The sequence below is a fragment of the Suncus etruscus genome, chromosome 6, assembly GCF_024139225.1.
Source record: "Suncus etruscus isolate mSunEtr1 chromosome 6, mSunEtr1.pri.cur, whole genome shotgun sequence".
NCBI classification, from domain to species: Eukaryota; Metazoa; Chordata; class Mammalia; order Eulipotyphla; family Soricidae; genus Suncus; species Suncus etruscus.
Window position 1 is genome coordinate 39,814,663 of NC_064853.1, and position 15,215 is coordinate 39,829,877.

General features: G+C 52.1%; 1 protein-coding gene across 1 annotated transcript in view; it reads left to right on the forward strand.

Moving 5' to 3' along the window:
- Positions 1–10,652, forward strand: part of EPHA10 (EPH receptor A10) — a 41,600-nt gene extending 30,948 nt beyond the window's left edge. Inside the window, exons 8-17 of the mRNA XM_049774662.1 lie at positions 2,345–2,453; positions 5,268–5,329; positions 5,471–5,596; positions 6,272–6,457; positions 6,853–6,914; positions 7,144–7,347; positions 7,562–7,711; positions 7,890–8,083; positions 8,899–9,054; positions 9,166–10,652. Coding sequence (XP_049630619.1) covers positions 2,345–2,453; positions 5,268–5,329; positions 5,471–5,596; positions 6,272–6,457; positions 6,853–6,914; positions 7,144–7,347; positions 7,562–7,711; positions 7,890–8,083; positions 8,899–9,054; positions 9,166–9,280 — 1,364 coding nt within the window. The 3' untranslated portion in view covers positions 9,281–10,652. The remainder of the gene's footprint in view (positions 1–2,344; positions 2,454–5,267; positions 5,330–5,470; positions 5,597–6,271; positions 6,458–6,852; positions 6,915–7,143; positions 7,348–7,561; positions 7,712–7,889; positions 8,084–8,898; positions 9,055–9,165) is intronic.
- The last annotated feature ends 4,563 nt before the right edge of the window (positions 10,653–15,215 follow it).

Consider the following 15,215-nt stretch of genomic DNA (forward strand, 5'->3'; position numbering starts at 1 on the left):
GGGGAGGAGATGGACTCTTCCCAGGGAGCTCCCAGTCCAAATGGGGGTCATGAAGGAGCAGGCTTAGTTATGTACTGCTGAGGAACAAGTTTTTTTTTTTTTTTTTTTTTTGGTTTTTGGGTCACACCCGGCGATGCTCAGGGGTTACTCCTGGCTGTCTGCTCAGAAATAGCTCCTGGCAAGCACGGGGGACCATATGGGACACCGGGATTCGAACCAACCACCTTAGGTTCTGGATCGGCTGCTTGCAAGGCAAGCACCTCTGTGCTATCTCTCCGGGCCCGAGGAACAAGTTTTACCCCAAGATGCAGTTGCTGAAATCAACAAGGATTGGTGTTTGGGTGTTAAGATCTCTGGGGGTGGGCCCGAAGAGATAGCACAGCAGTAAGACTTTTGCCTTGCTTACCGCTGACCCAGGATGGATCCGGGTTTGATCCCTGGCATCCTAGATGGTCCCCAAAGCCTGCCAGGAGTGATTTCTGAGTGTAGAGCCAGGAGTAACCCTTGAGCACCACCAGGTGTGGCCCAAAATCAAACAAAACGAACAAAATTGGGTGCATTTAGCTAGGGACTCAGAATCTCAGGTGTGGCCCAAAATCAAACAAAACGAACAAAATTGGGTGCATTTAGCTAGGGACTCAGAATCTCTTGGGGGCTTGCAATTATGCTGCCTTTGGGGTGATGACCCTTTCAAGGCTTAAGTGACTTACTTCTTACCAAGATATCTGGGTGCCAAAGGGACTTGCGTACTTGCCTTGAGGTCCTCTCTTGAAGGTAATCCAGAACCCAGTGACCCAGTGACTAGCTGCTTTCAGGATACCCAAGACAAGCTACAGTCTCCTGTGACCTAATTTCTTTTCTTTTCTTTTTTTGGTTTTTGGCTTTTGGACCACACCCAACAGCACTCAGAAATCGCTCCTGGCAGACTCAGGGCACCATATGGGATACAGGGATTGAACATGGGTCAGCCATGTGCAAGGCAAACACCCTATCCACTGTGCATACAGCCCCCCTATGACCTAATTTCAAAAGCTATGCCTGCTCCTGGTATATTCTGTGCATTACATGGTAGGTAGTGACCTTGGAATATAGTAGCACTAGATAAAAATTAGTTTCAGAGGCCAGAGTAATAGCACAGCAGATAGGGGTTTATCTCACATGCAGTCAAACTGGGACCAACCTGGGTTGGATCCCCAGCATCTCATATGGTCCTCTGAGCCTGCCAGGAGCGATTTCTGAGTGCAGAGACAGGAATAACCCCTGAGTGCTGTCAGGTATAGCCCCAAACCCCAAACACCCACCAAAGTATATGTGAATTTCAGGGTGGGAAACTCAGGAAAGCTATCTTGAGGTTTCTGACCAGAATCACTGTATTTAGAAGTCTCTAGGACCACAGCCAACATGGCCAGGGACCGTATACAGTGTCAGAGATTGAATTTGGGTCAGCTGCAGGGATTGAATTTGGGTTAGCTGCAGGGATTGAACTTGGGTCAGCTGCATGCAAGGCCCTTTCTTTCTTTCTTTCTTTTTCTTTTTCTTTCTTTCTTTCTTTCTTTCTTTCTTTCTTTCTTTCTTTCTTTCTTTCTTTCTTTCTTTCTTTCTTTCTTTCTTTCTTTCTTTCTTTCTTTCTTTCTTCTTTCTTTCTTTCTTTCTTTCTTTCTTTCTTTCTTTCTTTCTTTCTTTCTTCTCTCTTCATTCCTTCTTTCTTTTCTTTTCTTTCCTTTCCTTTTTTCTTTCTTTTTAAAATTTAACAACTTATTTTTAATTAGGAGACAGATTTTTCTTTTATTTTTGTTTGGCAATGCTCAGGGCTTACTCCTGGCTCTGTGTGAAGGGATCATTTCTGGTGAGATTCAGGGGACCATATGGGATCTGGGAATTAAACCTAAGTGGGCAAGTGCTTTACTTGATATACTATCTCTCCAGCCCCTTCCATTACCGTACTTTTTATCAGTGTAAATAGCTCTCCTTAATACCATTTGCCTCTGTTTTATGATGGAGACTAGAACTTTTCTTGGCTTGTACTGTAAGGGAAACTGCTTCACTTAGCTTAGGCCATAGCATGATTCTCCAGGAATGAAGTGTTCATGACATGTTTTCATTGGTTGTGCTGGTGAATGGACAGAAGATGAGGTCTCAGGAGCTGGGAAGAGAGGTCATTCCTCTTGCAGAACTGCCTTAATTCCTGCCATTATTTATCTCAGGCTGCTGGCTGCTGGGCTGCTGTGGTCCCTCTAGGCAGCGCCAAGTGCAGAGCTGCTGTGGGAATCCTGCTGTTTGGGGAGGTTAGGGCTCCCAGAACCTGCTCCTCTGCCTGCCTCAGCCTCTGGGATTTTCCTTGCAGCTGCCTCAGGCACCAGGGACCAAAATCCCGCAGTGGTGGTCACCGTGGTTACCATCTCTGCCCTTCTTGTCCTGGGCTCCGTGATGAGTGTGCTGGCCATCTGGAGGAGGTAGGTGTCTGGTCCCCACCTGGCTGTCCCCTCATAGCATACATCCCTGTGGGCACTGGCTCAGACTTCCCAGCCCCTACATCTGGCTGTGCATTTGCACGAATGCCAGTACAATGCCAGGAGATTTTGTGCTCCCCTCCCCCTAAGGTTCCTGCAGCAGCAGCTCTGCAGCTGGCTCAGCGGCTCTGGGATGAAGGGGATTGAGCTCTTTAACTCATTAAATGTCAGAAGGCATCACTGAGGCTGCAGTGAAGCTCAGCCACTTCAGTGTGATTAGCATTCTCGGGAGGCACTCAGTGGCCCTGGCCCTTGTGTCTATAAGATCCGGAAGCATTTGAACACAGGTGCTACTCGAAAGCAAAGATGGGCCCCCAACCCCCAGCAGAAAAGAGAGTAGAGAGGGAGAAAGAGAAAGGGAAGAGAGCTGAGGACTGAACTCTGGCTCAGAGAGGATTGCTATTCTTTGGCCCCAGCAAAAGTCTCTTGGCATTTGTTTTGCTTTTAGACTTCCCCTTCATAGCATCAGGCCTCATAGGATACAAGCAATAGCTTCCCTGGTGGATGGGCACCAGGCTGGGTCTGAGATCAGCAGTTCTGAGCCTGGCTCATCTGCATGCTGAGTTGGGGAGTGAAGGAGGAAAGTAGACTGGCCTGGAACTGCCAACACATACCAGCCTCCCGGAATTGTCCACAGCTGAACAACAAGCATTTATTTGACACCAACTGTTTGCTTAGCCTGAACTAAGTAGTTTAAAAAGAGTGGCATAAGGTAGGATGGCAGGATGAGAGCCATAGTTCAAAGGGCTGGAACATACATTTCACATGTGGGAGTCCAGAGTTTGAGAGAATCAGTAGTACATGTTCTTAACACTGCCAAGGGGCCCAGCGGTGGTGCTAGAGGTAAGGTGCCTGCCTTGCCTGCGCTAGCCTTGGACGGACCATTGTTCAATCTCCTGGTGTCCCATATGGTCCCCCAAGCCAGGAGCAACTTCTGAGCACATAGCCAGGAATAACCCCTGAGTGTTACCGGGTGTGGCCCAAACTGCCAAGCAACACTGGGTGTGGCCCACCCCCAAACCAGCCCCCAAAGTGCTTCCCGAGCTTCCTCCATTTTCTTTAGGTCTCAGGAGATAGGGGAGAAAAGCAAGATACACTTATTTGCAGGCTGTATGGGAAAGAAATCACTGCCCAGGGCTGCCTGGAGAGAGATGCTGGGCAGGCAAAGCAGGAGGATGACTTTAGAATGTGCCTCATGTCAGCTGCATTAGGGAAATGAGCAGAGTGAGAATGGTGTGGCACAGGGGTAATGCCACCCGGTGGCTGAGTGGAGCCCTTTGCCTTCCCTCCAGGTCTCATTTCCATTTACCTACCCAGCTTATCCTGTAGCGCCCCATTTCTCACTGGAGTGGATTTCATTGGCTGATTAGTTCCTTATAACCATAGCCATTTTAGTTATGTATCCCTCTCCACTTGTTTCCCTCTTTCACCTAACTGGGGGTTCTACCTGTCACTGAATGGCAGCCCTACCTTTTGGATTCTCCTTCCTTCCTTCCTTCCTTCCTTCCTTCCTTCCTTCCTTCCTTCCTTCCTTCCTTCCTTCCTTCCTTCCTTCCTTCCTTCCTTCCTTCCTTCCTTTCTTCCTTCCTTTCTTCCTTCCTTCCTTCCTTCCTTCCTTCCTTCCTTCCTTCCTTCCTTCCTTCCTTCCTTCTTTCCTTCCTTCCTTCCTTTCTTCCTTCCTTCCGGCCTTCCTTCCTGCCTTCTTCCCTTTCTCCCTCCCTTCCTCTCTCCCTTCCTTCCTTCCTTCCTTCCTTCCTTCCTTCCTTCCTTCCTTCCTTCCTTCCTTCTTTCCTTCCTTCCTTTCTTCCTTCCTTCTGGCCTTCCTTCCTGCCTTATTCCCTTTCTCCCTCCCTTCCCCTCTCCCTCCTTCTTTCCTTTTTTCCTTCCTTCCTTCCTACCTTCCTTCCTCCCTTCCTTCTCTTCTTACCCTCTTCCTTCTCTTTTCTTCCTCTTCTTCTTCCTCTCCTCCTCTTCCTTTCTTTTTAGGGGGGTGGGTGGCCACACCTGGCAATGCTCAGGGCTTACTCCTGATTCTATACTCAGGGATCACTCCTGATACTCCTGGTGGTGCTCAGAACACCATATGGGGTGCCAGAGATTGTACCTGGGTCTGTCATGTGCAAAGCACACACCCTATCCATGTACTTACTATCTCTCCAACCCCAGTGTCTCAGTTTTTTGACCCCTTCACTCCCAAGCTCTTTTCTCTTTATGTGCGTTCGGGCAGAGGTGTAGAGGGTCACTACACATCTTGATCCTTATAGGACCAGCGGTGCTGGGATTGAATCAATAGAGGCTTGGCAGATAGCTCAAAGGGCCAGAGTGCACACTTTGAGTAGGTGGACAGGAAGCTGCTCTTGATGCCCCCTCAGTCCATCTGTTATGGTCCCACGTGCACTGCCTTTGCGAGGACCAGGGAATGGGACTGTAGTTCACTCTTGTGTTTGGTCCCCCCAAGACCGGAAGTTGCCCGACCAAGCAGGTCGCTCTAGGCAATGCCCCCTTTGGTGTCAGGTTAAGGGTGTGGGTTTGGAGCCTCTAGTTGCAAGAATGTTCATTGTGTCCCCAGGGGAAAATAACTGGGAATGCTAATGGATTGAGGTTGTGTTCTGTAGAAGGAGCTTTTAACTCAGCAGGGCAAGAAGGTCCCCTGGGGCACACAGACCTCATTCTTTTCAAGGCACAAGCAGGTGAATTCGCCTTGAGTGCTGGCAAGAGGGGCAGGGCTGGGCAACTTAGAGAACAACTCTCCCCCAGGCCCTGCAGCTATGGCAAAGGAGGCCGGGATGCCCACGATGAGGAGGAGCTGTACTTCCACTGTGAGTGGTCCATGCCTGGCGCAGGTGGGTGGGTGGGTCTGGCACCATCCCATCTTGGCTTCACCCTCTCGCTTACCCCCCGCCCACTCCAGCCAAGGACACCTTTCTTCAGTCCATGTATTTCTCTTTCTGCTTTGCTAGTCAAAGTTCCCACACGTCGCACATTCCTGGACCCCCTAAGCTGTGGCGACCCGCTGCAGGCGGTCCATCTCTTTGCCAAGGAGCTGGATGCGAAAAGTGTCACTCTGGAGAAAAGTCTGGGAGCAGGTAAGCCAGGTTCAAGAGCTGCTGTCTCCCAGCCCCGCCTCCCGACCACGCCCACTATAAATCACGCCCAGTCCCCCCAACAAGCAGTCAACGCCCACTTTTGTCCCCGCCTTCCCAAGAAGCCCCTACTCCACACCAAGCTGGTCCAGCTCATCTTCCAGGGAAGATGGCCCAGGAGTCTCCGGAGTGCCTCCTGATTGTCTCCCAGACCCCATTCTCCCTGTGCCCATTCGCTGAAAAGTCTCCCTGGTTCTTTCAGGGCTGCTTTCTGGCAGGAGCCAGTGACGAGGAGCCCTTGTAAGCTCATGGATATACTTGAGTACAGGTTTACACTTGCATGCATCCACATTTTCTCTGAGCCACAGTGTGTCCCATGCTGAAGAAAGAAGTCAATCCTTTGCTTCCTCTAACCCCTGTTTTCCCAGCTTGATGACTTTGCTGCCTTGAGTCTTCTGTGGTGGCAGCAGGGAGGGCTTTCCGTTCCACAGTGAAGAGAACTGAGGCCAAGTCAGAGAAAGGGAGGGTGGGGGTACAGCCGTGGCATGCAGCTGGCTCTCGCTTAGCCAGGATTTAGCCCTCCCTCGAGTGCTATGTACTCAGCTCTCTCCACATGGGTTGATCCAGGAGGTGGTTCTGGATGTATGTGTATGTGTCTGAGCCATTGTTTCCCTACAGGGCGGTTTGGGGAGCTGTGCAGTGGCTGCCTGCAGCTGCCGGGCCGCCAGGAGCTTCCAGTGGCCGTGCATACGCTGAGGGATGGAAGCTCAGATGCACAGAGGCTCAGCTTCCTGGCTGAGGCCCTGACGCTGGGCCAGTTTGACCACAGCCACGTGGTGCGGCTGGAGGGTGTCATCACCCGAGGTACCCCATGGGACTCTGTAGGCCTGGGGGTCAAGGTAGTTGTGTGTGGAGGAGTGTGCTGTGGCCCAGTTCTCCCTGAGCTGTTAGTGGGACCCCCTAACCCTTGCTGCCCAGCCTCAGATTTCTGCCACTGCCTCTGTTCCCTGACCCCTCTGGATGATCTGGGATGGATGACTTGTGGGTATGGCTTGGTTTGGACCTTGGGTGATCTGTCTTGGAGCTCCCACTGAGGCCTGGATCCCCCATCCATGCTGCCTCCTTGGTTATGCAGCAAGAGGATGGGGGCTGGGCAGGTGAGGGCAAGGTGGAGAGGCTGGACCTTGGCTCCAGTCCTGGTGTGGGGGAGCCTGTGGGCAGGAGGCATCTAAACCAGTGTTCTCTGTCCCTGAGTACAGGAAGCACTTTGATGATTGTCACTGAGTACATGAGCCACGGAGCCCTGGATGGCTTCCTTAGGGTGAGTGACCAGGCCCTATGGAGCTAACAATTGTGTTACTTTTGGTTCCTCTTCAGTGGGGCTTGGAATTGGCATCATGCTCTTCAAAGGGGCCACTGGCCAAGCCAATCTGGTGGGTCCTAGTGTGGACAGAAACAGGAGTAGCTAGGCCTTCTAGCCCTTTCACCTTCCAGTCATAGCACCAGAGTCTCTGCATGCAGCCCTGACTTCTATCCCTATCTTTGTCCAGCGCCACGAGGGCCAGTTGATGGCCACACAACTGTTGGGCCTATTGCCTGGGCTGGCATCTGCCATGAAGTACCTGTCAGAGATGGGCTACGTGCACCGGGGCCTGGCGGCCCGCCGCGTGCTACTGGGCGGTGGCCTTGTCTGCAAGATCTCGGGCTTCGGGCGGGGTCCCCGTGACCGAGCAGAGGCTGTCTACACCACCATGGTGAGGTTCCTATTTCACAGGGCATCCCCTCATCCCACACGACTGCTTTCCTTGCCATGTCAGGGTACACCCTCCCTGCCTTCTCTTGGTCCTGAGTAAATGCCAGCATGGGTCTCACCTGGTCAGTGCAGGCCTTGCTAAGGTGCTCTCTGGGGTGGGTGGTTGTGGCTGGATCAGGAATGTGTGTGTGTGATTTGCCCATGTCTGCCCTCAGAGTGGCCGGAGCCCAGCGCTGTGGGCTGCCCCTGAGACGCTGCAGTTTGGCCACTTCAGCTCAGCTAGTGACGTGTGGAGCTTCGGCGTGGTCATGTGGGAGGTGATGGCTTCTGGGGAGCGACCCTACTGGGACATGTCTGGCCAAGACGTGAGTGCCCAATGTCCCCAGCTACTTGCCTTCTGAGCCCTTGCATTCTGTCCTCACTCTGAGCCCCATTCCCCAGGCCCTTCTTGCTATTTATGTGTGTATGATTATGTATGTGTATGTTGTGTGTGTGTGTGTGTGTGTGTGTTTGAGGGGAACCTGAGGCTTCCTGTTGGCTCAGGTGATCAAGGCTGTGGAGGATGGCTTCCGGCTGCCACCCCCCAGGAATTGCCCCGCCCCCCTGCACCGCCTGATGCTTGACTGCTGGCAGAAGGACCCAAGTGAGCGGCCCCGGTTCTCCCAGATCCACAGCATCCTGAGCAAGATGGTGCAGGACCCAGAACGCCCGAAGGGGGCCACCACTTCAAGTCCAAGGTACAGCAGATAACTTACCTGTCCCAGGTACATTTTCAACTCTCCCCTATATGTCCCAAGCAAATCCCCTTTGCTTCCTCCACCCTGGCCAGGAGTGACTGCTCATCCACTTGCCCCAAAGAAAGCTAAAGTTCCTTTGACGTCACAGTGAGAGCCTAGATAGGTTCAGGTATCTCTGATGATGCAGAAATCTAAGTGGGTCGGGTCGGCAAGGTGGCGCTAGACTAAGGTGTCTGCCTTGCAAGAGCTAGCCAAGGAAGGACCGAGGTTTGATCCCCCGGCGTCCCATATGGTCCCCCCAACCCAGGGGCAATTTTTGAGCGCTTTGCCAGGAGTAACCCCTGAGCATCAAACGGGTGTGGCCCGAAAAAAAAAAAAACAAAAAATAAATAAAAAGAAATCTAAGTGGGTGACACATTTCTACCTAAGCTGGTCTCAAGGTAGAGTTGGTGCCAGCAGTCTCCAGAGTCAATTCTGAGTCACCTCCCAGATTTTCTGTACCAGGTACAGCTGGTACCTGATGTCCCTTGATTTGTTTTTGGGCAACACATATAGGTGCTCAGGGATAGATCACTCCTGAAGGTATTTGGGGAACTATATGGGGTGCCAGGGATCAAAATACCCTACCCATTGGGTATCTCTCTGGTCCCTCACAGTCCCTTCCGTTGCCTCCACTGCACTCTACTGTCCTCTGCCTGCTTGAATATCCCTCTCCAACTGCTCTTCCCTCTGCTGGGCTTCCATATGCCTCTCCTCCAAGGGACTGGGCTGGGTGGGACCTCGCTGTATATGGACCGAAGCTTTTCTGCCCACAGGCCTCCCACCCCGCTGGCCGACCGTGCCTTCTCTGCTTTCCCCTCCTTTGGCTCTGTGGGTGCATGGCTGGAGGCCTTGGACCTGGGTCGCTACAAAGACAGCTTCCCAGCAGCCGGCTTCGGGAGCCTGGAGGCTGTGGCCGCCATGACAGCCCAGTGAGTGAGATTTGCAGGGCCCCTACCCTGTGGCACCCAGCCCGATTCTGTGCCCTGCCCTCCCATATAATCATGGTCACCAACAGGGGCCTGACTAGCTCATATCCTCAGGGACCTGCTGAACCTGGGCATCTCATCAGCTGAGCATCGTGAGGCGCTTCTCAGCGGGATCAGTGCCCTGCGGACACGAGTGCTCCAGCTGCAAGGTCAGGGGGTGCAGGTGTGAATGGCACCCTCCTCAGGGCCCAGCTCCCCTGGTGCCAGGCATTGGTGCTCTGCCTGCCCTCCTGGCAAGAGTGGCCTCTCGATCTCCGGCTGGCGCTGGCTTGGGCTGTTTCCCCCATTTTACTGCCTTCACCTCCATCTGCACAGTCTGAGCACACAGGTGGACTCAGTGTCCCGGGGACACTCAACTCCTGGAGGATCCCCAACACACAATGGGAGGAAAAGCCAGCCTCAGAGACAGTGGAGGGCTGGGCAAGATGAAGAGCGCTGATCCCTGGTCTGGGCCCTCTGTGTGTCCCTCCCACTGGGGCTCTTGTGAGTGGGCATGACCACTTGGGCTGTGCCCAGTGCATGGGCTGAGCCTGGATGGACACAGGCCCTGGGCACAGGGTGTGAAGAGGCTGTAGGTCAAGGTGTGAGGCTGAATTCCTATGTGGGCCACTCACTGGTTCACTCCTATGGCCCAGGGTCCAGCCTTTGCGTTCATTCCTTTTAGGGATTCCAGCTGTGCTGGGAAGAGCAGAGGGAAAGATTTTCTTTCTCAGGACTCAGGTGCTGCTGGTAACTTTGGGGGATGGTGGTCAGGGTGTGCAGAGGCGGGTCTCCTCCTTCTGTACAAAGGGGGACAGCCATGGCAATAGGAATCAGGGTCAGAGCTAGGGTCATACCCAAAGCAGGGGAGGATTGGCTCTGGAGAGGCTACAGCCTTTTCTGGGACACCCACAGCCTCCCAAGGTCAATTGGGGTTTGCTCTAGAGGTAACCCCTTCAGATCTTCATGCTCTGGGTCCCACCCAGCTTCTGTGGTGTGCCTCTTCCCTCTGTGTCTCCAGAGCTCTGGCACAAGCCTCTGCTCAGTGTTGGCTGCAGAGTTCCTTACCCAGAAGCGCTCCCTGGAAGTGGTGGCCATGTTAGGCCAGGGATCTGGTGGGAGAGAAGGACAACAGCCAACTCTGGAATCTGGGTTTGTTTGTGTGGTTCAGTCAGGGTGAGTGGGAAGGAGTTGAGTGAGGGAAGCACCAGCCCTCAGAGGCCCAGAAAGGCTGGAGAGGAGCTGGGGCCCCAAGGATCACTCCATGGGTCCCTTTCCACTGCCCACGGGCCCCAGCAGACAGCCGGGACAGGGCTAGAGGGTAGCTACCTGTGCTTGATAGTGTGGGTGAGGTTACCTAGAGACTAATGCCTCAGCTGACAGGGTGGGGGTGCTGGGAGCTGCAGCTCACCTTTGGAGGAGCCCCTAGCTGGGGGTCAGTGCCTCACAGCAGTGCCTTGGCCGTGCCCTGCAGGTGGCTGCTCTGCTCTCTTGGGTGCCCTTGTTCCCTTCTCCCAGGCCCTGGGGACACCTGGATTGCTCCCACATTTCCTGGACTACAGAGGCTCTCCATTTTGGGACACCCTCCCACTCCTTCTGGGAATGCCCAGGAAGGATCCAGCATGGGGCCCATGTTTTCTCACTGCAGGGGGGCAGAAGGGGAGGAACCTTTCCCCTGCTCTCCACGGGGAGGCCACCTCCATGCCCCCAGCTGCTACCGTGGTTCTGGCTGTGTGGGCAGTACTTCGGTGTCCAGGGTAGACCTCCCCTTGCCTGAGGAGTGGGGTCCTGGCCTCAGCCCCACACAGGTGCTGCTGTGCTCTGCAGAGTATTTTTCTATGAGGGAAGGGTGGGAGGGGCCACGGGCTGAGTGTGCAGGTGCTTCTTCAGTTCCTGGGTCTGTGCAGGACAGAAATAAAGGCTTGTCTGTGACTTGGGCCTCCACTGTTTGTCACTGGGGGGAGAAGGTCTCTGCCACATCCTTGGGATCATTCCTTAAAGCACCCCTGGCAGGAAGCACTCTGGGTAGATGCCATCAGATAGGCCCAGCCTAGCAGGGAACCCTCCCCCCCACCCCCAGAGAACAGGGAAGAGGAGTCCTCAATCAGGACCATCTAGAGTTGAGCACAAGGGAGCTGAGGGAGCAGAGAGGATGGTGCCTAGTTTCTCAAGCAATAAATCAAGACGGTCTCCCAGAGGAGGCAATACCAGCAACACGGTTAATCCTGAGAGCAACACGGTGGCTCCTAATAAGTCGGAATGAGGCGAGGGTTGGGGGACAGCAGGGAATGATGAGCTCAGTCTGAGATCCTAGATGATATGCAAACAGCTGAAGACATGTGGGTATCCAGGTGTGGGTCCAACACAGGTGTGGAATAGAGCCTCCCAGGTAGGGGTTGACGGGGAGATTACCAGACTTGTTAGGAGGGGAAGGGAGCTCTGAAAAAAGATGTTTGGAGCATCAGGAAGGAACCAGGGAGTTTCGCCCTCCAAACAAGAGAGAGTTTAGGTGAGGAGCCATGTGAGGAAAGGAAGGGGTAGCTGCCTATTAGGGGGCTTTTGGGTAGAGGCTGCGGGAATGAAGTGCTACAGGCCGGGGGTAGGGGGGATGACTGAAAGAACTTCCTGTCTTCTACTTCCAGTCTGAAGTCCAAAACCAAGGTGTGGGCTGAGGGAAGGACCTGCTTCAGGTCATCACTGCTGGTGGGAGCCACTCTGCTTCCCTGGGCTGTGTCTTATCCACACCACTCACATTAGTTATTTTAAAATTTAAAAACCTGTCCATTCCCTCCACAGCTGTTGGTGTTGCATTTCTAATAATGGGTTGCATCCCTGTAGCTTTGACGCTCACACACATGCTCACAGGGTCCCACTCTCAGTGCACGTGCACTGGTGGCAATTGTGATGCTTCCATACACTCCCAAGAGGTCATTCTTCCTGGCCTTGGCGCTTATCTCCTTTTCCTTTGGGCATTGGGAGTCACCCCTATTGGCCGGGCTCACGTACACTGTGGTGCAGCTGGAAGTCACTTACAGCATGGAGCATTGAAGACTTTAGAGGTGCCAGGATCTTGTGTCGCCCATGTGGGGACCTGGGGAGTTTGGACTTGTGACTATATACTTGCAAGGCAGCACAATAACCCCCTGAACTCTTCCCCAGAAAAGTCCCTATCATACTGCACTGGTTCACATGGGCCCACTTTAGTGAGCCCATGGAGACCTGAGCAGCATAGCTGGGAAATATATTTTGGGAGCGTGGGGCCACATCCAGTGGTGTTCAGGGCTTACTCTTAGGCTGTGTGCTCAGCAATCACTCCTGGCAGGTTTAGGAGGTAATATGGATGCTGAGGAATCAAACCTGGTCAGCTGAGTGCAAAGCAAACACTCTCCGTGCTGCTCTCTGTCCCCTAGCTGGGAAATTTTGAAGGTCACTCCAAAAAAGAGGAGTGTGGAGGATTGGGGTAAGGGCAGAGTTTGGGGCTCAGGCCAAGTGTTAAAGCATCTGAGTGCTCATGGAGGCAGTCACACACATGACATACAGGCAGTCATACATTCAAGTCCTTGCCCTTCTTTGTTTGTTAGTGCTTCTTTCCCAGCTGGGCTATTCAGGTGTGACCTGATGCTCAGAACCAATTGACTCGTAAACTCACTAGAAAGGATGGAACTTAAGATACAACTCTTGGCAAGAGACATAGTACAGGGAGTAAAGCTCTTGCTTTACACGAAGATGACCCTGGTCAATCCCCGACACAGCATATAGTCCTTTGAGCAGTAACAAGAATGATCCCTGAGCATAGAGCTGGGTGTGACCCAAAACAGAAAAAGGAAGACAGAAATCTTTGCTAAGACTGATTGGAGAGAGTTACTTCCCAAGTTTGTTCAAATCTAAAAATCCATGCAAGAAAGTCCAAATGGATTGGGGCCAGAGTAATATTACAGCAGGCAGAGCATTTGCCTTGCAAGTGACTGACCTGAGTTTAATCCATGGCAGCCCATATGGTCCTCTGAACCCTTGAGTTAAGTTCTGAGCAATAGGGCCCGGCAAGGTGGCGCTAGAGGTAAGGTGTCTGCCTTGCAAGCACTAGCCAAGGAAGGACCGAGGTTCCATCCCCCGGCGTCCCATATGGTTCCCCCAAGCCAGGGGCAATTTCTGAGAGCTTAGCCAGGAGTAACCCCTGAGCATCAAACAGGTGTGGCCCGAAAAACCAAAAAAAAAAAAAAAAATTTCTGAGCAATACTGGGTATAGTCCCCAAGCCAAAATAAACAAACACAAAAGCTCCAGGGCAGGCTGAGGCTCTGCCAGACCTGCTCCTGAAGGGTGAGAGAAACCCTGGGGAAATCTTTTGGCACTTTTCACTATTGAAACTTACTCAAGTTTCTTGTGTCTTGAAAAACACCTGTCAGTTCCTTCAGGATCTATCCAAGTCTGCTGTATTTACTGGGCCTGGGTATCTTGGGATACAGAAAGGTCAAGTACTTGAAAAAGGGGCCAGAATGATAGCATAGCAGTAGGGTGTTTGCCTTTCACATGACCAACCCAGGATGGATTCTGGTTCGATTCCCGGCATCTCATATGGTCCCCCGAGCCTGCCAGGAGGGATTTCTAAATGCAGAGCCAGGAGTAACCCCTGAGCGCCTCCAAAAAAAAAACAAAAAACAAAACAAAACAAAACAAAAAAAAACCCCAAAACAAAAATAGAACAATAAAGAAAGTACTTGATGGGGCAGGAGCAATAGCACAGCGGTAGGGCATTTGCCTTGCACGTGGCTGACCCAGGATGTACCTCGGTTCAATCCCCGTTATTCCATATGGTCCCCTGGTCCCCCCAAGCCAGAATCGATTTCTGAGTGCATAGCCAGGAGTAACCCTTGAGCATCACTGGATGTGGCCCAAAAACCAAACCAAAACAAAACTTGGGTTCCTGGATGTACTTGAGTTCTGGATGACCTCGGGATTCCTGCCAGTGTCTAGTGAGGAGACAGGGGTCTCGAGCCTCCTTTCTTTTTTTTTCCACACCCAGCAGTGCTCAGGGGTTTCTCCTGGCAGGTTCGTGGGACCATATGGGATGCCGGGATTCGAACCACTGACCTTCTGCATGAAAGGCAAACGTCTTACCTCCATACTATCTCAGGTCCCTTGAGCCTCCTTTCAAGGAGAAAGATTTAATCCACCTGTGAATAATTTTTTTTGTGTCACATCGGTGGTGCTCAGGCTCTGTTCTCAGAAACTCTCCTGACAAGCACAGGGACCATAGGGATGCCAGGATTCAAACCATTTGTCATGAATCTGCTGCGAGCAAGACAAATACCCTACCACTGTGCTGTCTCCAGCTCCATAATTCTATTTTAATGGGCCACATCAGGCAGTGCTCAGAGGTTACTCCTATCTCTGCACTCAAAAATCATTCCTGGTGGGCAGGGGAACATATAGGATGGCAAGGGATTGAACCCAGTCTGATCATGTGCAAAGCAAATGTTCTATCCACTGTACTATCACTGTCCCTTGATTGTTAAAATTTGAAGTGTAACACAAATCAGAGCTAATGTTGGGGGGGGAGGAGAATGCCTTTGTGGCTCATTCTTTGTTTTTGGGGCCATACCTGGTGCTTCTCAGGGCTTACTGCTGACTGCACTAAGAAATTACTCTTGGCAGACTCAGGGGACCTTATCAGGTGCTGGGGATCAAATCTGGGTTCACCATATGCAAGGCAAAATGCCCTACTGCTCTATTATTGGTTGGGCCTCTTGGGGCTTTCCTGAGTGAACTGGTCAACTTGGCCTTTGATTTGTATATATATATATATATATATATATATATATATATATATATATATATATATATATATGTATATATATATATATTTTTTTTTCCTTTTTGGTTTTTGGGGTCAGGGGTTACTCCTGGATCTGCGCTCAGAGATCATTCCTGACAGGCTTGGAGGACCATATGGGATGGCGGGAATTGAACCCGGGTCTGTCCTAGGTTGGCCGCATGCAAGGCAAACACTTTACTACTGTGCCATCACTCTGGCCCCCTTTAATTTAAGTGGGGTATCTTTGGAGACTGTCCTCCATCCTGATGCTATTCAGCATGTCACATGCAGCAAGGCTCTTGGGCACTGAAA